The sequence below is a fragment of the Vigna umbellata genome, chromosome 3 (genome assembly GCF_029865625.1).
Source record: "Vigna umbellata cultivar VRB3 chromosome 3, Vumbellata_1.0, whole genome shotgun sequence".
NCBI classification, from domain to species: Eukaryota; Viridiplantae; Streptophyta; class Magnoliopsida; order Fabales; family Fabaceae; genus Vigna; species Vigna umbellata.
The window spans coordinates 25,511,819-25,535,706 of record NC_142167.1 but is presented as its reverse complement, the minus strand read 5'-3'; the positions used below and the strand labels follow the sequence as shown (position 1 = coordinate 25,535,706).

Genomic DNA, 23,888 nt, shown 5'->3' with positions numbered 1-23,888 from the left:
CATCATATAACTGTTTTCGTCTCCAACTTGAATATCCCAAGAAAAACCAGTAATTCTCAACTGGTTCATTTGCCGACTTCAGCTCTTCGATTTTACGAAATGTCGTTACTTGATCAAGTAAGTAAATTCCAGGCAGGATCTTAGATAAAAGATTTCCAGAAACAATTCTAGTTAAGGATAAAAGAGGCATTCTAGTTTCCACTGGACCTCCTAGGGAGAAAGGAGCCTCTTTCAATTTTTCCAATTCTTCTTCCAACCCTAATCGTAGGACAGGAAACCCCAAATTAGCAACCTTAATCCCTCTTTTTTTTAACCTCTCTCACAGTCAGAGGGGGCAACTGCACCATTTAATTTTTAACACCGTAAACAAAAATGATTAACTTGAACCGTTTTTTAAAAAGTTGAGATCAATTGTTACTTTTTAATAAAGATAAGACTATTTTGAACACAACAACCCCTCTTTCGAGGGATCAAAAGAAGTATTAAACCTTGTTTCAATAGAATTATTTTCTTCCGTCAAGCCCTACTTAATTATTAATAAGAATGTATGGAAGCTTAATTCGCAAAGAAAAAACATAAAATATTTCAAATAAAAATTAACTCTTTACATTGTCTATTATATTTTTATTTAAATATTTTGTTTCTTATAATACATATCAATCTCACCTCACATCATTGTTATTTTCCCATCAATTATTGAACAGACTTTTTTCTTGTTTTCTCTCCCTTCTTTGTTTCACTGCTATCTTTACGGAGTACAACTTTATACAGAATAAGACAATTTAGAAAAGTTCCCTCACCAAGATGGTATCAAGTATGATGATTAATTAAGCACACATCTAATTCTTAATTTTAAATATGTAAATTGATGTAATATATATAATATATGAACAATGTTTAGTTAATGCATTACAAAAATTTCTTGCACTATAAAAATTAAGGAGTATTTAAAATTACATTTTAGAAATGACAAAATCCCCAACTGACATTATGAGCAGACTAATTAATTACTCTTGTATGCAAATTCAAGAGTTGGGGAGAAAATTTAAAAGAGAGCTTCCAAAGCAAAAATTAAATCAAGATATGCTAGAAATTTTAGGTCCTCCAATAACTGCAAAACCTTTCATTCATCACTTTCAACTTTTTGCTTCTTTCGCTTGGATGTTGGTGGACTGCACACAAAAATAATATATCACCATTGATATAAATAAAAATCCCATAAAAACACAACAGCCATAAGGAGGTGGTCAATTTACTACCCATCTTTCATCACAAATCAATTGAAGAAACTCAAATACATTACGCCTAAAGACTAATCAAATCAAGATCATGACCACATGATGGTTTATTAATTGGTTCTTGTAAATTAAAAATCTCAAGTATGCATGTAAAGATAAGTCAGGACCGTGTCATGTGCTAGTCCTACATATGATAATTTCTCCTAAGTTATGGACAACTGCTTGAATATTCAACAATACCATGTAACTATAAATAAGCTTGGTAAACGTACCTTTCAATAAATGTTAGTATATCAGCACCAAGACTTGTATTTAGCTCTTCAATATTTGCATTAACCTCATTGCTACATTTCAATAGGTTGCAAGCATCTAAAATTGAAGCTGATCTTACTGCATTAGATATAACTGATGATTCCTTTATCTGTGACTTTAGATGTTCCATCAAAACAAATGCTGCACAGAGGTTCATTGGAAGTTACAAAATGTAGGTAATTAGAAATCATGTCACATAAAGGACACAGTGGAATGATTTTTATGCAGTCAGTAGTAAAAATTTCAATTAATTTGTTTGCAATGAATACAGTGAAATTCAATTCTAAATCTCAAATTCAAATTGCTGGCGCAAATCATGAAGTATGACAACAATTCGCTAGCATTTCATTGTATGCACGCAACATTACAGACACAACCGCAGAGGACAGGCCAGTGTCCTTCAATGATTTCAATGAATGAAAGTTAGCAAAGAACATCCTAAAATCTTGATTGAATTAATTCTTGAAATGAACAGATTGTCAGTGCAATCCAATCACATTTTAAATGTTAAGATTATAACTAAGTCCTATTAAAAGGGATGTGTTTTTCATATAATAAATAGTATAACTTCTAGAAAATTGCCTCACCATTAATATTATCATTATACAACAAAAAAAAGATATATAAATCAACAAGAAATATGCCACAAGGTTTTCTTTTTATTGCATCCACAATCAATGATCATTACTCATATGAAATTTTAAAAAGCATTGCATACAAGGAAAATAAGAGCATAGAGCATACCAATGGCTCGAATCATTTTGAGGTTGAATTTATCAGCCATCTGCTTGCAACCTATCATTTTTGCACGCTGAATGATCAACAATTTCAAGCCAACCAGCATGTCCTGACAATTTTCAAATTTTAACCATCAAAAGTTAAATTATTACAAGAGAAATAGCACCTGAAAGTTAAGGAGAAACCCAAATTCAAGAAACAAGCATATTACCTGAAACTATATTTGCATATCTAACTTTTCTAAGGCATAGGATATATTAAAGGTCATTCTCTAATGAACGAGATATAACTGGCCTACTTTAAACTAGATTTATACATATACCCAGGTCTAAGACACAAACTGACTCTGTCACACTGCCATTCTTTAATGAACTATAATTTCGATTATTTTGTTTTAACAGGTTCAAATTCTTCTAAAAAAAATTAAGTTGTACCAAGAAAATAGAATAAGTAGAATGGTGGTAGACTGGGGAAGATATTTAGTTCCCACAAGAAAAGGCTTAACTTTACTTTTGGTCTCCCAGATATCACAATTGTCTGATTTCAATCAATCCCTAAGGTTTTAACTGCATCAATTGGTTCTCAAGTATTGCAAATATGTGATTTTAGTTTTCTAGGTTCTAATTGTGTAAATAGACTTCCCTAAGTTTGTAGATTTTAGTCTTCCAAACATACCACAAGTCATTGTCACATTATCAAATTCCAATTACATAGGAGCTAAAATCACAAATTTGCAATACTTGGAAGTTCTACTTGGCACAAATGAAATAGGAGGACTAAAATCATACAAGTGTGATACCCAAAAAACCCAAGGCGCAATTAATCCCAAGAAAATCCAAAGCTTTAACATGAAGATATCTTATCTCCATTCCTTTTGTACATCCACCCATCTACCCTCCCCAGTAATATTATAATCCTATTAAAAATGCTAAAAAATGTGATTCCTGCATCCTTTGAAATCTCTGAGCATGACTTCTGGTATCAAAGTTTTGACCAAAACACTAAACTAACATTATCTAAAGCAACCATCCTGGATAATCTAAAACAAAGAAAACGATCATGAAATGTTATCGACCAAATGAATGAACAATTAAAGAGATTTACAATCTCAGACTCTTGAAGGGAGCAAAGCCAAGCAACATCTTCAATCCCAGTCTGGCAATTTTTATCCGGCTCCACCATGTGTTTCAATCTTTTCTTCATGCGTATGCCCTTCATAAGGCCAAAGTGATGACTATAAGATCTGAACTCCTATTAAAATTTCAATTAAAATAAAACAAGTGTTAGTAAGAAAATGGAATAAAAACATTGTAAAAAATGGAATAAAAACAGTGTAGTTCCAAACAACATAAGTCCAAAACAAACCAACCAAGGAATGAAAATTAATGAAACCCCCGAGTAAAATAAACAGACTCACTGAAAGATAACACTACAAAACATTAAATTCAATTTTAGCCTCGCACTGGAAAACTAATTCCGAGTTAAGAATTGAATTAAATTGAAACAACTATAGTAATGCATTGAATAAAACTGTTCTACTAGCAAATTGCTTTTAAAATGAAATCACCCAAACACTATATCTTTGCATCAACATCAGTCTATTAAAAAACAATTCAATTTCAAAATCAATTTTGCAAACAATCACCCATGCAATATGTGATTTTCACTTGTGAAACTAAAATTTGTCACAATTAAAGAATACAAATATCACTAATATTTTCCAAAGAATTTGTGTTGTCGCCAAAAGACCCAAACCCCGAATCTTGTTGAAGTATTTAGTTATTAACAACAATTAATTTATTTTGTTTTCGTATACAGTTTATGTTTGAAAAAAAAAATACAACTTCTGTGACAAATGAGGAGAGTGAGAGTGAGAGAGAGAGAGAGAGAGGCCATTGTGGATTTGCGATTCTGGGAGTGAGAGAAATGAGGAGGTCTGGAAAAAAATCATGACATACTTTACTTCATGCAAAAGACTAACATTAACCACATAAAACCAAATATACCACAATCCGATTTTCATACTTTTTATATGGAAAACAGCAATGAAAATCATTACAAAATTAAAATTTATTTAGCATCCTAAACTCCATCACAGAAACATAGAGAAAAACAAAAGCATACCTTTCACTATGGTTCTCCCCAGCAACGAAACAAATGAAGCAGTTGAAGCTTTCACAAAATCCCCGCTCTTAGTATCACACTATTCTCCCCTTTCACTCCTTTTCTTCTGCCCCCTTTTATTTCACTGCTAGTCGTTTATACAGATTGGGAGGGAGGAGACAATATGAAGAAAATTTTGAAAGTTGTAGATGGAGAGGCTGGGTGTTGTGAAGGATAAGAAATGGAAATTTAGATGGTAGTGGATGGTGAGATGGAGAAAAATTAGGGTTTTGGGAGAGAGGGAAAAAAATAGGGATTTAAGAAAGAGTGGGTGTGAGCGTGAATTTTATTTTTTTAGTTTTATTAGTAAATCATAATAAAGATCATTTTGAATTTCGATTAATTATTCAATATTTTAGTGAAAATTTTCTAAAATTAAATAAGATTTTTTGTTTTGCAGTTTATCTCTTTCTAAGATACGTAATTTTCAAATTAAATAAAATATTTATTTTTACTATAGAATATATAAAACTTATTTTATTATACTTTCATAAAATTGGATAAAAAATATTACCATAAAATAAAATAAAATAATTTTTTTTACCATTTTTAAATTTTATCATTTTCTGTTTTATTCTTCTTTAAATTAGTTATATTTTATTTAATTTAATTTTTTAATAACTTGAATTAAAAAAATGGTGTTATTAATAATAATTACATCGATTATAACTTTAACCTAAATCATTATACAAGTACTAAGAATGTTTTTATTCTAATAATATATTATTAATAAGAATATATAATTGATTCATGTTAAATATTATTATATTGATATTATATATATTACTGTAAATTATTACTAATTAAATTATATATATATATATATATATATATTATAGTATTATAATGATATATCAAATGGTTATTTTTTGTAGAAATGAGTTTTTATACATTTTGTCCTACATAATTACTAACGGAAAATGATACTTGAACAACCATTTTTGACAACATTTAGACACGCGCACACGTGTCAAAATCCGAGTGGTCCATTTTCATTTAATTTTTCCAACTGGACCACTCAGATTTTGACACGTGTGCGCGTGTCTAAATGTTGTCAAAAATGGTTGTTCAAGTGTCATTTTCCAATACTAAACTCTAAGCAATTGCAAAAGAGTGTTTCACATTAATACATCAATATATGATCACTATGAGTTTGAAAAATCACATTTGTAATATAGACATTAACGGTTACGACTTTTTTTTAACCTTTGTTTGAAAGATATATATATTTTTTCAATATCAAATATAAAAAATTTATAATAATATAATCTAAGTAATAATTTAATAAATATTAAATAGTTATATGATTGAATAAAAATGGTGTCTCAAAAATAAGTTAGAAAACTAATTTTCAAATAAAAGTTAATATAAATTTTTTAAATTACTTGTAAAATTGAAAACAAATGTAAATATAAAGATGAATATTACATCCTGTGAAAAGGAAAAAAATATATGAGTATTTATATATATTCATCTCCTATGACACATTAATTATGTTTATATTCAATTATTATAAAAATTTTAAGTTAAAATTGGGATAATAAATGTTTATTTCCTACTTAAAGAAATATTTAAGTTATTATTCTTTTCTCTACCCAAAGGGGTGTATTCATGAGGGAGATGATTTTAAGAAGAGAGAGTAAATGAATTTGAAAATAAATTGTGTATTGTTTTTTTAAAGAGATTTAGAAATGATTGATAGTAGATTTTGAAATAAAGTTTGTCAAAATTTAAGTGGGATTTGACTAATGTGGTAGATTTTAAAAAAATGTTTTAATGGATAGAAAATAAAGATTATCATGCCTTAGTGGTAATAGTGAGGTAAAATGATATTTATGAATAACATATTCTTTGGTGAAAATTATTTTAAATAGTAGAATAAAAGAAAATTAAAATAATATTTATTTTTTTAGGAAATTCAAATCTTCTTGTTTAAATATTATTTTGTTAAGAATATAATTAAAGTCAATGTACATAATGAAGTGAAGAGATAACTTCATATAATATAATCATGCAATCATAAACCTTTTAATCATTTAATTTGTGCAGAATTAAGTTGACATTAAAATTGACTTTTACCAATTGTCGGTTCATGTCCTAAGATAGGCTTGTTAAGTTAAATTTGCTGAACACATTCTTGCATTTTGTAAGATCCGAGAAAAATAAGGGTCTTAGAAATAAGGTAGTCTTGTGAATTTGGTGTTGTTGTTTGGAAATTAATGTTATTGAGTGTACACCTTTGTTAGAACATAATTGTTATGTTATTTTATTTATATTTTGGCTTAGGGACAAAATGAGTCTTTTACCTTTTATTGATAAAGTGTAAGAAATTAAAATAGGGAGTGTAGAAAGGAAAAGAATACAAATTAAATAATGTAGGAAATTAATAAAAAGATATCATATAAATCTTTTTGAAGATTTAGCTGTTATTTTGAAAAGTAGTTGAAAGAAAATAAGAGATATAATCTTGAGATTAAAAGAGATATTATTATTAGAAAAAGATATTATTAGATATTGTTAGATATTCTAAAAGATATTCTTGGATATTATTATATAGTTAATTAAAAGATATATTGAGATATTATTATATATAATTAGATATTAGGGCTAGATAATAATAATATATAGGTTTAATACATCATTTGGTCTCTACTTTTAGGAGTTTGGTTCAAAGTGATCATATCTTTTAAAAATGTTCAGAAAGACCTCATATTTCGTTAAAAAATGTTCAATCTGGTCCTTTTCGCTCACGCGGTTAAAAACATAACGGTGCAAATGATACCGTGGTCAAACCTGAGTGAGCTATGCAAATCCACTTATAAAGCCTTTTTAAATTTGTCATTTTTCATCTTATGAATGATAAATTTACATTGCCACCTTGCAAATGTTCTGAAATTTTATACTATAACTTATGTTGTCCCTATGAACAGCCTATCAAGTCTTTTTTGGCAGCATAAACTGGCTTAAATAGTGGGATACAAAAAGGGTCGCCTTGCTTCACCTCGTTAAAAAGAATATAACGATATATAGAGAATTAGCCAAATGCTATCTCCTGAAGAACTTCAAGTGTCTTCTTATGAACCTGAAAGGCAAGAGTAATAAACAAGAGAAACAATAATTAGGTGATCATAGACATGGCTGTTTAATTTAGAAGATAATTTAATCAGCAAAACCAAACATCCATTCGCATGATGCCACCAATCATCACGGCTTCTAGTAATAATAATGCTCTATAGGAGTAACAATTGACTATTTAAGATTTGAACAGTTCTTCAGGCACAATCTATTTAGCTTAAATAAATGGGGATGCGGAAATTTTTGTGTAGCAAGTTTGCCTTCAATTGTCAAACTTATTTATTTGATTTGAGAAATTATTTTCAGTTTGCATGTCCAATTTTCACAATATAAAAGTATATCTTGTTTTAACTATCATAAGAAATGATGAAAATTACTATTTTTTGTTTTTATCAATTTTGCAAATCTTTGAAAACAAAATTAATGTAGCATTTGTTGTAATTAGTTTAAAAATATAATATGAAAACAGGGAACGTTTTCACAAACTAAACAAGTCTATGGGGATATTTGGTTTGATAAAAATACTTTCTGCTCGTTTTCAAGTTTCCAATACAAGGAACCTTCTAGCACATGAATTCGCTAGTTTTTATAATACATACTCGACAGGGTCATTGACCTTGAAAATTGAAATATTTAAGAACTTGAGAAGAAGAATTACCCATTCCAGATGTTGTGCAGTGATGCCAGAGTCAGTTCCAGCATATAAACCAGACAAAACCTGTTAAAATAAGAATTGAAAAACATTAGTTTGAAATGCATCAAACAAATCAAGATCATTCAAATCTAATGTGACAATCAGAGTGTTTATCAGGAAATATGGGAGACCGTATCATGGTGAAAAAGAACAGGTGTCCACCACGTAAAATTTTCAACTGGACCATATATTTTATGTTCACTTGGCTTCAAAACAATAAATTAAGAATGTAGTGTTTTCTCTCACCTTGGATACTGTCTCAAGAAACATGCCAGGGCGTACTGGAAGTGTTTTCTCTCCCGTTAAAATTGGCTGCAAATCATCGCAGACAAGTTAAATATGCCTTAAAGTGTCTATAACTTGCACACATAACAAAACACACCCCTTAGTTAAATAACACACGAGCAGGATGCAATTCAACCCACCTTTCCTAGAAATTCAATTGGTTCGGGATCCATAGTGTCCTCCTCATCGTACTTGTCTGCACCTTCATCTTTTCCTTGCATCACATTTCTTATCATATCAAGCACCTTTTTCCCAGGTTTTAGAGCGACCAATTTGGTCAAGAATTCCACCTGCATTGTCAATAGTTTAAGGATGCCAAGATAATATTTCGGGCACAGAAAGATGATATCTGTGTGGTTTTGATTTCCCATCCCTTTTAGCAACAAACAACAATATCTTGTGAAACGGAAATGTTGTGCTAGGCAAATATTTCAGTAGAAGTGACAACCATGCTTAAACCAAAATATGGAAACTATACTTCAAATACCTCAGGCTGAGGAAGCGTATAGAATCCACGGTGGTTTCTTTCATCCATAATTCCCCCTCCCATCATATTGCGAGCTTCTTCTCTAATCAAAACGAGTCTTGCAAGCAGTTTTCGGTCTGGGATAACACGACGATTTTCCATTGCCTGCAAAAATATGGCCCAACACCAAAAATTTGCCAGACAGTTTCGGTAAGATTGAAGCTGCTCCTTAGAGACATCGAAATAATTTAATAAACAGATACTGATAGCAAAACAAAAATAACTAAGAGTATAACACCTAAATTTTAGAACCTTCGAAGTCAACTACTCTAGAAAGTCAGCTACACCTAAATTGAGAAGGCATGCTTAGTCATAATACAAGTTGTATAACACATGACACAAAAAGAATAAAAAACCCAAATGTATCAGTAATCCGATTCATATGATTTGCAGACGTGAGAATGAAAATACACAAAAAGTCGGTATGGGGAATTTTGTGAGTCGTGACTTGTAAAAGAGGATAACGCAATTTAGACCAATCCCAAGGTCTTCAAGTACATTTTGCTCTCATCGTCCAATACAAAGAAAATAAAATCATTACCCAAGTATGAGTACTAGACATTTTAAAGTTCAACAGACAATCTCAGTGGATTTATATAAGTGAAGTTTCTATAAATACCTCCAACAAATCATCAGCTTGATTAGCTATGTCATTTAGATTTGCCCCTGGAATATGAATCTTCAAGTCATTCTCGCCTCTAAATGCACCGCCACCAGCTGCAACTCTGCGCATCAATTCATGCCGGCTATCCTTTTTTGGAGTTCTACACAGAAGACCAACTACTTGAACCTAAAAGTATGAAGGAGAAAATTCCATATTAATCTGGAGCTGCCCTCTGGCTAGAAAAATGATCAAGAAACTAAAAAAGGTTCCTTACATGGGGCGGACATTTTTTTGTTAGATGTGATAATATTGTCTCTTTGATCACTTCCAACAGTTCCTTGCGCTAAAATGAAATAATATGAAATACATAAGCAGTACATTTCAAATCACAACTTCATCAAAGTTTCACGGCTCACCAGCATAGAAAATTGTGCAATAGGAATCATCAATTAAAGGATACTAACAACAATGAAGTAAAATTTTCAGGGCAGTGTGGTTGAAGGACACAAAATATCATGTTGATAACAAATGCCTGTTTGCTTATTTGAGTTCAAATATGCAGCAGCGGAAGCTGCTGCAGTCAGTAAGACTCACGTTAAAAAATAATTTAATTAAAATGCACTCTCAGTGTAAGGTATTTCACACTATTATCCAATCATGATTACCATCCATTTTAAGATTCATGATTTCTGAATAACTACACTTGAGACTGGAAAATGTGAGAAAGGTTTAAGAGAGTTCGGTTGATCTCTTAACTCGTTCATTTACGTGTCTTCCATCAATAATGAAGCAAAAACTTAAACAAATACAACAAGTTAAATCCTTTACACAACTTAAGCAGTCTTGACAATTACTTTAGCAGTCATACTTAAGGTGAATTCTAATTGATTGACAGTGTATAAATTTTTTGTACTAATAGTGTATCAAAATTAATTTCTTAAAAAAAATGAAAACAGTACTCTGTTTCTATTTACAAGGGATTCTTCCGCAGATTTGCTTAAAATATAATTGCAAAAATAAAGAAAAAAAAAAAATCTTGGCAGAACAGAACACATGGATTTCTAACTTCATCTAGATGAGTTATAATCTCTAAAGAAAACCATACCTTATCATCCTGGTCCTTCTCAGAAAGTTGAATCATGTAGTCAAGGGCTGTCATGAAATCAGACTCCATCTCATCAACTCTCTTTCCTATAACTCCTTGTGCAGCCAACTCCACTGCCACTCTCTCAGAATCCTCGTCCATATCCATGTCATCCAACTGAACAAAAATTTGTACGCATAATATAAGCTCATGAAGTTTAAGTCAGAAGAATAGAAATTCAACATCTTTACCAAGTAATAAGAGTAACAGTGGGAGTAACTCACAAGGGTAATCATTTCTTCCAAGACAGATATAACTTGGTCCCCTCCTCTAAGGAAGGATTCCGTGTGAGTAGGTTCTGAACGCGACGTTCTGTTTTTCCTCTTTTCATCCTTCTCCAGTTCTGGATATCCTCCACCCACCTCGTAACCACCAATGGATGCAAAAATGCGATTCTTTCCAGTGAGCTTTTTCAGCCTCAACCTGCATCGGTGCTGCGATGAACTTAATTTTGGACAGAAAGATTGGAAAAGATTAGGATAAGTGTAGGAGCAAGAGGGTGCAGAAACAATCATTTCGTCGATTTCAATTCATAATTATCTTCTTCAAAGCTTGGGGGTTTTTCACATTCAGGGTTTTAGTACAGCGCTGAGAATTTTAAAATGTGGATTGAATAAAAAAATATTGTTTTTGAAAGAAAGAAAAAATATTCAAACTTCTTCAACAAGCCGTCTTAGCTCAGCTGGTAGAGCGCATGGCTTTTAACCATGTGGTCGTGGGTTCGATTCCCTCAGACGGCGATTTCTTAATTTGTATGTGGGTATTTTTTGTGTGTTTATTTGAGTTGATTTGAAGGTAATTGAGAGTGGATTTAGAGGTAAAGTTTGTGAGAATTAGTGAAAGATTTGATTGATTGATTTGATATAAAATGATATTTGTTTATGTTATATTTATTTGTAAAAATGTTTATTAAAAGTAAAAAATTCAAAATAATTATTAAAAATAATTTTAAAAAGGTAATTAAAAATTATAATTTAGTAAAGCTGGGAATCTATACCATTTTAAGTTTTAAGAAATTTTCAATTTATTCTACCTGTTACATACAAAATTGGTGCATGTTTAATTCAACTTATTTTAAAAGAATAATTCAGACTTGGAAAGTATTTATTGATCCACTTTTGAGGCTAATGCCACCCAAGGAAAATCTAAAATTATTTTCAACAGTCATAATTATTATAAAAATATTTAAATTGAATATTTGTTCTTTTTTCACTTTCGTCCAGTTGAACATTAAATCACAAGTGTCTCTCCCTATAACCCTTTCAAAATAGTACAATAATATTTGATAGACAGGACAACTAGAGAAGAACAAGTTGTTTCAGACTGAAAAGGCAAAATGCAAAATAACAACCGTATTGGAGAAAATGGAAAGCTTGTTAGTATTTGGCTAGTTAATATTTACATATAGAGAAAACTCTAACTAATGTAATGGATATTAACTCTAACAGCTACCCTTTGAACAAGACATGATCACTACTATAATAGATCAACCCAATGGTCTAAATCAAGTAGAGACTGATAGATGAAGGGAAATTAAAAGGCAAAGGTTTTGGCATAGAATTTTTTTATATGTATTGAAGTCATTTAGGTCTTGTTTATTTGAGAGAGTTTGGAGAAGATGATTTGGCGGAGAGAGATTGAATGAATTTGAGGATAAATTTTTTTGTTTATTTGAGTGGATTTGGAGGTAAGTGAGGGTGAATTTGAAAGTAAAATTTGTGAAAATCAGCGTAGGATTTGATTGATGTGACATATTTAAAAAAATTGTTTAATTAGTAGAAATTAAAGATTACCAATATGCCCTTAGTTATTAAAGTAATATATAATAATAATAATAATTATTATATTTAATTGTAAAAATGTTTATAAAAAATAAAAAAATTAAAATTAATTATTAAAATTAATTTTTAAAATATAAAAATTATAATTTAGTAAAATAAATTTATTTTTAAATATAGTATTTGTTTGTAATATAATTTACTACATGATTTTGATTTTATTTGTTATGAAATGAAATATATTTATATTTATTTTACACATATTATAAAAGTTATAAAATATTAAATTTTTTACTTTAAAAGATTAGTAAAAAAATAAAAGAATAGTTTCAAATAGTATAATTTTTTTTTAATATTGAATGCTACATGCAAGATAAAACCGAGGTGGCACTCTCCTTAGCCTGCATTTGTCAACTAAACCCTCTCTTTATAGCACGCGTCATTAACAACCATATGATAATGATGAATCAAACACACACTTTTCATTTTACCCAAATTAGTCACTGAATTTGGTCATGCTACTGACAATCAGAATGAAGATAAAAACAGAGTAGCATGTTAGCTTTTGGGAGGTTGGCTTTTTCAAGCTTCTTTATCTTACACTCTGTTCAGGTACAACTCTGATCCACATTCTTCTATTATCTTCCCTCTCTTCCTCGACTGCATTGTTCTCTTTACCGTTTTCACTTTATTCAATTCCTAATTAGTAATGTTGATGTAAGACGCATAGACATGCATAGAGAAAATGTCTTTAATCTTTACAGGCTGCTAGGGCTTCAATGACCCAAATCCATGCCAATGCTGAAGGGTCATCGCCACCGTCCATGGACAATGGTGTTTTCAAGTGCACCGAAACCCTATATGGCTTTGAATTGTGGTTACCAACACTATTCGAGGGTATTCGAGAATGCAAAAGCGTTCATTCCTGCGCCAAAGGCATTCGCGTTTGCGAAGAGAATTAAAAAGTGCGATTTTGATTTGAATTGTGTATAGTATGATATCTAGGCCTAAGTGTTAGCATCCAAGAACGATTGACTACTGTAGCAACGCTTGTTAATTAGTTCAAACCTAGTTAAATGATGTTGGGCTACAACGTTCATCAAATAAGTCAAACCAGGTTAAAAGGTGTTGAACCACAATTGGGCCAGCATTTAAGTTATTTGACTGATAATTTAGCAAAGGATAGAATAATCAAAGATATCTGATTAAAGATCTTCATAAAGCTGTTTATGAGCAACCGACCGGATTTTAAGGTAAATCTGTTTAAGGTAAGTCTGTTTATATTTTATTAGGCTTGTGATAACCTATATATACAGGGCCAAGGCTAAGAGCCAGGTACGTTTTATTCACACTCGAAAATATTGTACCGTGATAACAAAATCACTTTCTTGAGAGCTAAGACTCCATAAACTACGTCTAATTTAAGTGTCGGAGTGCCTTCTGCAGGTACATCCCTCTACTGGTGAAGGAGAGCGAACGGTGCAAACTAAAGGAGCGCGAGCGACCCATCGAAGGACAAGCGAGCGGTCCATATTGCAGGAAAGCGAGCGACAAAGACACGTAAGCAAGGTTAGTTTCTCGGTCTCACTCATCCATACTGAAACATTTGGTGCCCACTGTGGGACCCGAGATTTGAAGACGCCCAATGGTGACCAAAAGGAAGATGGAAGAAAACAACACCAGAGATCTGATTCGAGAGTTACAAGCTCAAGTAGAGACGCAGGCCAGGACAATACAGGAACAGTAGAAGACGCAACGCAAACAAGTAAAAGAAATTGCAGCGTTAAGGGCGCAACGACCCCCACCTGAAATATCCGCCTCAAACAGGCATGGGGATAATGAAGGTAGCCGTAATGGAGGCGATCTATCCATACCAAACCTGGCAGTCGGGGACGAAGGGGACCCACACCCACACCCCTTCAAATCATTCTGCTTATCAATCTACTTCCGTTTAAGGAAACCATCATGCAAACTCCTATGCTGGAGAAACCTCCTCCGACATTAGAGAGATATGACGATTCGGTGATAACGGTTAAAAAACCGTTATTTTTATACTTAATTTTAATATTAAAAACACCCTTTATGACTTAGAAACTAGCTTGAAATCATGCTTTTGTTTAAGTTTTGGAAATAAGAGAGTTGGATGGGTTTTATGCTTGGTTTTCCTTGTTTTGACAGGAATTAAGATGAATTGGATGAAAGAAGTTGAAGTAGCAAGGAGTTGGAACCCAGAAAAGACAGAAACAGTACCAGACCGAACGGTAGGATGCGGGAGAATCCAAAGCGAACAGTCAGATAGAGGAGAAGACAGAGACCGAAAGGTTCATAACAGAGACCGAACGGTGAGAAGGTGGTGGAACTAGGCCGAATGGTGTGAGCAAGAAAGACAACTGTCGAACGGTGTAATTGAGGACCGAACGGCTGCAGAAAAACATAGGCAAATCGAACAGTTTGTGAAAGGAGAAGATGAATGAAGTGGTAGAAGTCATGCCGAATGGTCATTAGTCTAAGACCGATCGGTCAAAAGTGAAACTGAACGGTCATGCGTCATTTGAGTGCCACAGCTACCGTTGAGCGCAAAAAGTGTCGCTGAGCGTCGACGACGTGGGCTTGGACCTATTTTCTGTTATTTTTATGGGCTTGGACCTATTTTCTATTATTTTTATGTTCTATTTAAGGACTTGCACGTCCTAGGGATTGTATCTTTTGATGTCTTGAGCATAGAAACACACTTTTCACCCCTTGGAGGCAGATTTGGGGATGCGGGAGTCTCCTCTTCTCTTTCTCGGGTTTTTCTATCTCTTCAATTCTTTCATTCCATTATTCATCTAGTTCTTCCATGACGATGGAGAACTAAACCTTATTTGTTGTTGGGAAATATGTAACCTCTTAAACTCTCATGTACTGAATTAATTCTTGATTATATATGCTTTACTTCATTAATTGTTAGGGTTTTTCCTCTTTACTTTATGCATGCTTTGTTTAACTCATTCAATTGGATGATCATTGATTTTGTCGATATGGACACATACAGAGAAATCTAGAACTGGAGAAATTCTCCTGGAAGTAATATTACCTAGACATAGGAATAGAAGAATCAGTTGCCTTTAATCTTCTGTGTGAATGTAATGCATGATTAATTGCTAGGGAGACAAGACATTGTGAACTAGTAATTAGGAGTAGGCTTTCTTCATCGAGACATCGGGTTTAAAGTAAATTAGAAAGTGGCATTAACATTAATGAAGAAGATGAATTCATATATGCATGAGAGTAAATTAGGTGAAATCTAAACCCAACAACAATATAATCAACTTCATCCATTTATTCTTGTGTTTAGCCTCAATTGATGAAATTGCATTCATGTTTATTTTATTGCATTTGCATTCAAAACCCCCAAAATTTGTTCTTAAGTCTTAATTGGTTAAGCGATTACATAACTGTTTAGTGTCGTGACTCTCTTAGGAAACGATACTTGGTCTTACTTGATACGATTCGGTACACTTGTCGAGGTCTTAACAAGTTTTTGACTCCGTTTTCGAGGATTAAAAATTTGTTTATCGGCAGACCCAAATAACCACCTCAAAAACTTCATTGATGCGATGACATTCTACACAGATAGTGACCCCGTCATATATACATAGCCTTCTCCTTGTCTTTGAGGGATGAAGCATTTGAGTGGTATCATACCCTCCCTCCAAACAGAGTAGATTGCTTTTCCACCATGGAAACTCTCTTCAGAAGACAATACGCCTCCAACCGAAGGCAGGAGATGACACCAGCAGAACTGGTGAACACCAAACAGGAAAAGGATGAAACCCTAAAAGCGTTCATGCAGAGGTACAACGAGGTTGCATGACAAGTGAAAGACATGAATCACACTTTCGTAACAAAAAACTTGCCCTCATGTTTAAAACCAGGATATTTTGCTGAACAACTATATGTCGAGCCACCAAAATCTATGGAAAAACTCTAGGAAAAGATCACTAAGTTTATTCGTATTGAGGACTTGAGGAACTCAAGGAGGAAGCAACAACAAGAAGTCACCACCAACGAGAATAAAAGGAAGTGAAGCGACCCTCTAACAACAATAAAGGTGATAGGCCTCCTCGAAAGGAGTTAGCCTGGACACCCAAGTACGATTATTACACAGCTCTTAACGCACCTAGGGCAAGAGTAATTGAAGAAGCCCTACATACCGAACTCCTCACAGTCCGAAGGAAATCCTCACCAAAAAATGCCGATGAAAGTAGAACATGTTGTTTTCACCAAAATCATGGTCATAACATAGAGGACTGCAGCACACTGAAAGATGAGATAGAAAGGCTCGTTCGTGCGGGCTACCTGTTAAGGCTCCAGCAAGTGTACCGAATCATATCAAGTAATATAAAATGGTAAGACCAAGTATCGCATCCCAAAGGACTCACGGTATAAACAGTTATGTGATTTCTTGATTAATTAGGACTTGAAAACAAACTCTTTTGGCTTTAGAATTCAAATACTGAAAAGTAAATATGCATGCAATTTGATCAATTGGACAAAAGTGCAAAGATGAACGGTTTTGATATTATGAGATGATTATGTTGTTGGGGTTAGATTTCACCTAGTTTACTCTCATGTATATACGAATTCTACTTCTTCATTAATGTTAATGTCACTCTCTAAAACACTTAAAACCTGATTCCTCGACGAAGAAAGCCTATCCTTAACTAGTATTCCTAATAGTTAATTCTGAAGAACAGAAGCTTAAGACAACCAGAACTCATACCCCCATTCCTGAGCAATACTGCTTTTGGGAATAATTCTCCGGATCATGAATTTTATGATACCTTCCAGTACTCATGCAAATCAAACATCATGCTAAAAAATGAGTTAAACGAAGCAAGCATTACGCAAAAAAGAAATACTTTAACAATTAATGAAAGAAACATATATAATCAAGAATTAATTCAATACATAAGAGTTTACAAAGGTTACATCATCCCCAACAACAAATAAAGTTTAGTTCACCATTAACATGGTGAAACTAGATGAACAATGAAAAAAGAATGAAAGATAGAACCCTAGAAATTGAAGATAGGAGCTTTCGCATCCAAATCCGCCTTCAAGGGAGCAATGAGTGTGTTTCTGAGCCTATTCCGTCCAAAGATGTGAACCCTAGGACGTCCAAGTCGTTAAATAGAACATAAAAATAATAGAAAACGGGTCCAAGCCCACAAGATTGGCGCTCAGCGCCCCACTTATGGCGCTCAGTAGTGTGCGGGTCAAAAGTTGCGCTCAAGGTCAGCTCAGAAGGCAAGCAAGCGTGGTGCGACTCAACGAAGTTGCTCTTAGCACCCCTAAAGTGGCGCTCAGGGGTGTGCGACAATGGACTTTAGCGATGAGGGCTCCAGAAAAGGGAAGCCAAGCGTGAGACAGTGTACTTTAGCGTTGAGGGCCTCTAAAGTGGCGCTCAGCGCTGCTGCGATCCTCCTTTCTACTGCATTTCCATCTTTTCCTGAGTTCCAACACCTTACTACTTCACTCTTCTTCCAAATCATCTCAATTCCTTTTGAAAAACACTGAAATCTAGCACAAAGCCATTAAATTCACCTTTAACTCTCTTATTCATCAAAAACATGATTCCAAGCTAGTTTCTAAGTTAAAAAGGGTGTTTTTAGTATCAAAATTAAGTATCAAATAACGGTAAATTCAACTGTTATCACTACCTTCAAAAATACGTAAAGGAAGAAGCGGCCAGAGCAAGAAGCCCTCCTAGGGGAAGAATTACGCGCAGAAGTCCTGAGCAGACATCTGAGAAGGACGATCGGTATAGGCAACACTCCCGAGGTGAATTGATACCATATCTAGAGGTTTCGCTGGAGAAGGGGTGATGACAAATTTATGAACACCGAAAAACGGTGCCACAAACTTGTTTTACCCTCGGCAAGTGTGACCGAATCGTATCAAGTAATAAAACTCAGTAAGACCAAGTATCGTTCTCCCAAAGGACTCACGGCCAAGTTAGTTATATGATTTATTGATTATTTAAGACTTGTGAACAATTGATTATAGGTTTTAAATGCAAAAGACAATAATTAAACATGTATGCATGAATTTGATCAATGGAAAAGAGGAATACAAACACTTTAATGAATTAGATGGATGAGTATGTTGTTGGGGTTATCAATTTCATCTTATCCACTCTCATATACTTTTAGGAATTCATCATTCTTTTCATCAATGCTAATGCCACTCTCTAAATCACCTTGCAAGAAGGCCTATCCTTAATTACGAGTTCATACAATTCCTAGCATTCCTAGTAATTAATTCTGAAGTGCAGAAGCTTAAAGGCAACCAATATGCTATTGGGAGAAATTTCCCGGATCTAGATTTCCCCGTACGTTCCCATATCGAAAAAATCAATAATCATGGCAATGAATGAGTTAAACAATGCAAGCTTTAAGCAAAGAGGAAAAACCCTAACTAATGATGAAAGAAAGCATAAGTTTTAAAATAAGATGTTAAAACAAATTCCATATATGAGAGTTTCACAAGACTACATTGATTTTCCAACAACAATACAAGGTTTAGTTCACCATATTTATGGTGAAACTAGATGAACAATAATGAATGAAAGAAAGATAGAACCCTAGAAAGATGAGGAGGTAGCTTGAGCATCCAAGATCTTCCTTCAAGGGGTGGAAAAGAGAGTGTTTGCTTCGTCTCAGCCAAAGATACAAACCCTAGGAACACCTAAAGCTTATATATTATTCGTAAAATTACAGAAAATTAGGCCCAAGAACAAAATTGTGCCGCTCAGCGATAAGTGCGTGAGTTGATTCTTCCCCCTCAACGGCATTTTCACCCCTTAGCGGATCCAACGTGAGTTCTTGAGTGCCGCTCAGCGGTAAAGTGCCGCTGAGCGATACTTTCGACTTCTCCTTTTGCACTTTTTGAGTTCTTTTCTGATTCCATCTCTATCCTTCTTCACTTCTTTCACCAAATTCACCTTAAAACCTGCATAAAACACTGAAATCAAGCATAAACCTGTCCAGCTCTCTTATTTCTAAAAATATGACCAAAAGCATAATTTCAAGCTAGTTTCTAAGTGTTAAAGGTTGCTTTTAGTATCAATTTTAAGCATGAAAATAACAATTTTTCAACTGTTATCACAACCCTAAACTTATAAATTTGCTTGTCCTCAAGCAAACAAGATGTAACTCAATCTTCTACCTATCCGTACAATGGTTCACTCATTCAAAAATTCTCTTTTCAAGATAAGTACAAACTTCAATTAAACTCATGACAAAGATTTCAATCAAGACATGCATATGCTTTCGTGTTCACAAAGTCACTTAATATCCAACAAATGCTATTTTTCATGAATGATCAATCAACTAAGCATGGATTTTCATATGCTCATGGAATATTTCCTCACTAGGTAAAGTGTTTCACTCAAACACAAGTGTATAAGAGGTAATCACTCATTCACTTCTACTATCACAATGTCACATGAATTGACTTTGCCTTTCATTTAACCATAATCAAACCAATTCACACGCATGCAATCATCACAAGGACTTTTCAATGGCTTGTAATGTGGCTGGGCTAACAAGAAAATTGGTTTTTCTAGATCACAAAACCCTTGAGTTAAGAGAATCATATAAACACAATCATTCTTACTTTTCCCAACTTTCCTTTGCATTGAGCTTATCTTTTTCTTTTCTTTTCTTTCTCTTTTTCTTTCTCTTTTCACATACTTAATTCTTAACTCTTATCTCAATGCTTTCAATTTCCCTTTCTATTTTCCAACAACCCCAAACTTGAACATTTATCAATACCACAAAATATTTTCTACTTAACTCAAGGTAAAGCTTTTTAACAAGGGTTTCAAAGCCCACAACGCTTTATGCTCCAACTCTACTGGCAAATGACATGCTTTCCCTTAGACTAATTGAAACGGTGATAGTCCCATAGACGTCTTCATTGCCGTCCTATAAGCCCAAAGAGCATCATCCAGCTTTAGTGACCAATCCTTTCTTGATGAAGTCACTGTTTTTTCCAGGATCCTTTTTATTTCTTTGTTAGATACCTCAGCTTGTCCATTGGTTTGTGGATGATAAGGTGCAGCTACCTTATGTTTCACTCCATAATGTTTGAGTACTTTTTCTAGCTGATAATTGCAAAAATGAGATCCCCCATCACTAATCAACACTCTTGGAGTTCCAAAACGTGAAAATATCTGCTTCTTCAAAAATTTAATTACCGTGCTAGCATCATTTTTAGGACAAGCTAATGCTCCCACCCATTTACTCACATAATCCACTGCTACCAAAATATATTCATTGTTGAAAGATGGAGGAAAGGGTCCCACAAAGTCAATACCCCAACAATCAAAAACTTCAACCTCTAAAATGCCTTGTAATGGCATCTCATGACGTTTAGGGATCGTCCCTGCTCTTTGACACTTATCAAAATTTCTAGCATGATTATGAGCATCTTTAAATAAAGTTGGCCAATAAAAACCTGATTGAAGAACTTTTGCTGCTGTTCTTTCTCCATTAAAATGTCCTCCTTAAGGTGAATCATGACAATGCCAGAGAATTCCTTTTGCTTCTTCATTTGTCACACATCTCCTCAGAAGATTATCTGCTCCAATCTTGAACAAATAAGGATCATCCCAGACAAACTGCTTGGCATCATGCAAAAATTTCTTTCTTTGTTACCAAGTTAAATCTTCTGGCATTACCCTTGCAGCTTTGAAATTAGCCATATCAGCAAACCATGGCCTCTGCTAAATATACATGAGTGCTTCATCTGAAAAAGATTCCCAGATCTCTGATTCCTTGCTAGTAACCTCCTTGTTGACTAACCGTGACAAATGATCAGTAATCAAGTTCTCACTCCCTTTCTTATCACGGATCTCCACATCAAATTCTTGTAAGAGTAGTACCCATCTAACCAGACGTGGCTTAGAATGTGGCTTTGTCAACAAGTATTTGATAGCTGCATGATCTGTATAGATAATCACCTTAGACTCAATAAGATAAGGTCTAAATTTCTCTAGAGCATACACTATGGCTAGAAATTCTTTCTCTGTGGTAGCATAATTCAATTGAGCATCATTCAGAACTTTGCTGGCATAATAAATTGGATGAAAAATCCGCTTTCTTCGTTGGCCAACAACAACTCCTATTGCATAATCACTTGCATCACACATTAGCTCAAAATTTTTATTCCAATCTGGAGCTACAATTACTGGAGCTGACACTAATTTTCTCTTCAATATGTTGAAAGCTTTCAAACATTCTTCATTCATCACAAAAGAAGCATCCTTCATAAGAAGATTACTCAATGGTTTAGCAATTTTGGAGAAATCTTTAATGAATCTTCTATAAAATCCAGCATGACCTAAAAAACTCCTGATCCCCCTTACATTTGTTGGTGGAGATAATTTCTCAATGACTTCTACTTTAGCTTTATCTACCTCAATCCCTTTAGCAGAAATTTTATGTCCCAACACAATTCCTTCCTTTACCATAAAATGACATTTCTCCCAATTAAGAACAAGATTTGTCTGAACACATCTTTTAAGAACAGTATCCAAATTCGCCAAACACCTTTGGAAAGAATTTCCAAAGACTGAAAAATCATCCATGAAGACTTCAATAAACTTTTCTAAGAGATCTGCAAAAATCGCCTGCATACACCTTTGAAAGGTAGCTGGAGCATTACATAATCCAAATGGCATCTTTCTATAGGCAAAGATACCAAAAGGAAGAGTAAAGGCTGTCTTCTCTTGGTCTTTTGGATCTACCACAATTTGATTGTATCTAGAATATCCATCTAGGAAGCAATAGAAAGCTTGACCTGCTAATCTTTCTAACATCTGGTCCATGAAAGGAAGAGGAAAATGATCCTTCCTAGTGGCTTTATTTAGCTTTCTGTAATCAATGCACATTCGCCATCCAGTAACTGTCCGAGTGGGAATAAGTTCATTCTTATCATTGTGAATTACTGTCATTCCGCCTTTCTTTGGAACCACCTGAACTATACTTACCCATTCGCTGTCAGAGATTGGATAAATAATACCAGCTTCTAAAAGTTTCAACACTTCTTTTCTGACCACCTCCTTCATTACAAGGTTTAACCTTCTCTGTGGTTGAGCACTCGGTCTATAATCCTCTTCCATAAAGATCTTGTGCATACAATAAGTTGGGCTAATGCCTTTAAGATATGATATTGACCACCCAATTGCTCCTTTATTAGATTTCAGAATTTCTATCAACTGTTCTTCTTCTTGTAGAGACAAAGAATTACTGATGATAACTGGCTTTTTTTCATCTTCTTCTAGAAAAACATACTTCAGATGTGCCGGGAGTCTTTTTAATTATGGTTTCTTTACTTTGACTTCTTCTTCCTTATCAATTATTTCAAACTTTATATCCTCCTCTGGAATTTTTTTCAATGTTTCCAAGTCCATCAGACATTTTGCAATTAATTTCTCTTCTCCTTCGTCTAAATCTTCACCAGCATCGATAAGAGTTTTCTCTAATGGAGAAACATACCTCACCATCCTTTCTTGCATCACACAGATTTCATCAAGTTCGTCAAATTGGAAACATGCTTTATCATCATTTGGATACGTCATGGCTTTAAATACATTAAAAGTGACTTCTTCATCATGAACTCTCAATTTAAGCTTGCCATTTTCCACATCAATTAAAACTCTAGCAGTCTTCATAAAAGGTCTCCCAAGAATGAGAGGTACATCAATGTTTCCTTCCATCTCCATTACAATAAAATCTACTGGGAATACAAACTTGTCAACCTTCACTAACACGTCTTCCACCACTCCACATGGATATTTAAGAGACCTATCTGCCAGTTGAAGAGCCATTCTGGTAGGTTTGATTTCCAAACCCTCAATTGTTTTACACATGGATAGCGGCATTAAATTAATGCTAGCTAATAAATCAATCAATGCTCTTCCAACTTCCAAATTCCCTATGGTACATGGAATAGTGAAACTTCCTGGATCTTTAAACTTAGGAGGTAATTTCTGTATGATTGCACTGCAGTTACCTTGTACCTTGATAGTTTCCTTCTCAATGTATTTGTTTTTCTTTTTAAGTAGTTCCTTCAAAAATTTTGCATATGATGGCATCTGTTGCAATGCTTCAAAGAAAGGTATAGTGATCTCCAGCTTCTTAAACAACTCCATGAATCTTTCCAACTATTTTTCTTTCTCCTTCCTTGAATAGCTCTTTGGATAAGGAAGTGGTTTTTCAAACTCTCTTTCTTTTTGTCTCACATCTCTCTCTTCTCTTTCTTTATTTTCTTTCTTCCTAT

At 33.6% G+C, this 23,888-nt stretch overlaps 2 protein-coding genes, 1 long non-coding RNA gene and 1 other non-coding gene across 4 annotated transcripts; 2 read left to right on the top strand and 2 right to left on the bottom strand.

The window, feature by feature from the left end:
• Nucleotides 1-840: 840 nt before the first annotated feature.
• On the bottom strand, nucleotides 841-4,708 carry LOC124827499 (uncharacterized). Its single transcript, XM_047300566.2, has 5 exons — nucleotides 4,413-4,708; nucleotides 3,393-3,539; nucleotides 2,295-2,397; nucleotides 1,511-1,691; nucleotides 841-1,172 (listed from the first exon to the last, which is right to left on the bottom strand). The coding sequence occupies exons 2-5, from the start codon at nucleotides 3,504-3,506 to the stop codon at nucleotides 1,124-1,126; spliced, it is 447 nt and encodes a 148-aa protein (XP_047156522.1). The 5' UTR covers nucleotides 3,507-3,539; nucleotides 4,413-4,708; the 3' UTR covers nucleotides 841-1,123.
• A 2,541-nt stretch (nucleotides 4,709-7,249) lies between these two features.
• On the bottom strand, nucleotides 7,250-11,350 carry LOC124827498 (protein PEP-RELATED DEVELOPMENT ARRESTED 1, chloroplastic). Its single transcript, XM_047300565.2, has 9 exons — nucleotides 11,004-11,350; nucleotides 10,741-10,896; nucleotides 9,910-9,978; nucleotides 9,651-9,821; nucleotides 8,993-9,136; nucleotides 8,646-8,795; nucleotides 8,467-8,532; nucleotides 8,185-8,244; nucleotides 7,250-7,533 (listed from the first exon to the last, which is right to left on the bottom strand). The coding sequence occupies exons 1-9, from the start codon at nucleotides 11,292-11,294 to the stop codon at nucleotides 7,486-7,488; spliced, it is 1,155 nt and encodes a 384-aa protein (XP_047156521.1). The 5' UTR covers nucleotides 11,295-11,350; the 3' UTR covers nucleotides 7,250-7,485.
• Nucleotides 11,351-11,446: 96 nt separating this feature from the next.
• On the top strand, nucleotides 11,447-11,519 carry TRNAK-UUU (transfer RNA lysine (anticodon UUU)). The gene has a single exon. It is a non-coding gene; the product is annotated as a tRNA-Lys (tRNA).
• A 1,514-nt stretch (nucleotides 11,520-13,033) lies between these two features.
• On the top strand, nucleotides 13,034-13,829 carry LOC148202102 (uncharacterized). Its single transcript, XR_015785195.1, has 2 exons — nucleotides 13,034-13,169; nucleotides 13,322-13,829. It is a non-coding gene; the product is annotated as an uncharacterized LOC148202102 (long non-coding RNA).
• The last annotated feature ends 10,059 nt before the right edge of the window (nucleotides 13,830-23,888 follow it).

Coding starts and splice junctions, on each gene's coding strand:
- LOC124827499 (XM_047300566.2), bottom strand. CDS start 3,506: ATGAAGGGCATACGCATGAAGAAAAGATTGAAACACATGGTGGAGCCG. Junction 1,692..2,294: donor CAAAATGATTCGAGCCATTG/GTATGCTCTATG, acceptor ACCTCTGTGCAG/CATTTGTTTTGATGGAACAT. Junction 1,173..1,510: donor ATACTAACATTTATTGAAAG/GTACGTTTACCA, acceptor TTTTGTGTGCAG/TCCACCAACATCCAAGCGAA.
- LOC124827498 (XM_047300565.2), bottom strand. CDS start 11,294: ATGATTGTTTCTGCACCCTCTTGCTCCTACACTTATCCTAATCTTTTC. Junction 9,137..9,650: donor AAGCTGATGATTTGTTGGAG/GTATTTATAGAA, acceptor ATATTTTTGCAG/GCAATGGAAAATCGTCGTGT. Junction 7,534..8,184: donor CTGCACAACATCTGGAATGG/GTAATTCTTCTT, acceptor CTTGCCTTTCAG/GTTCATAAGAAGACACTTGA.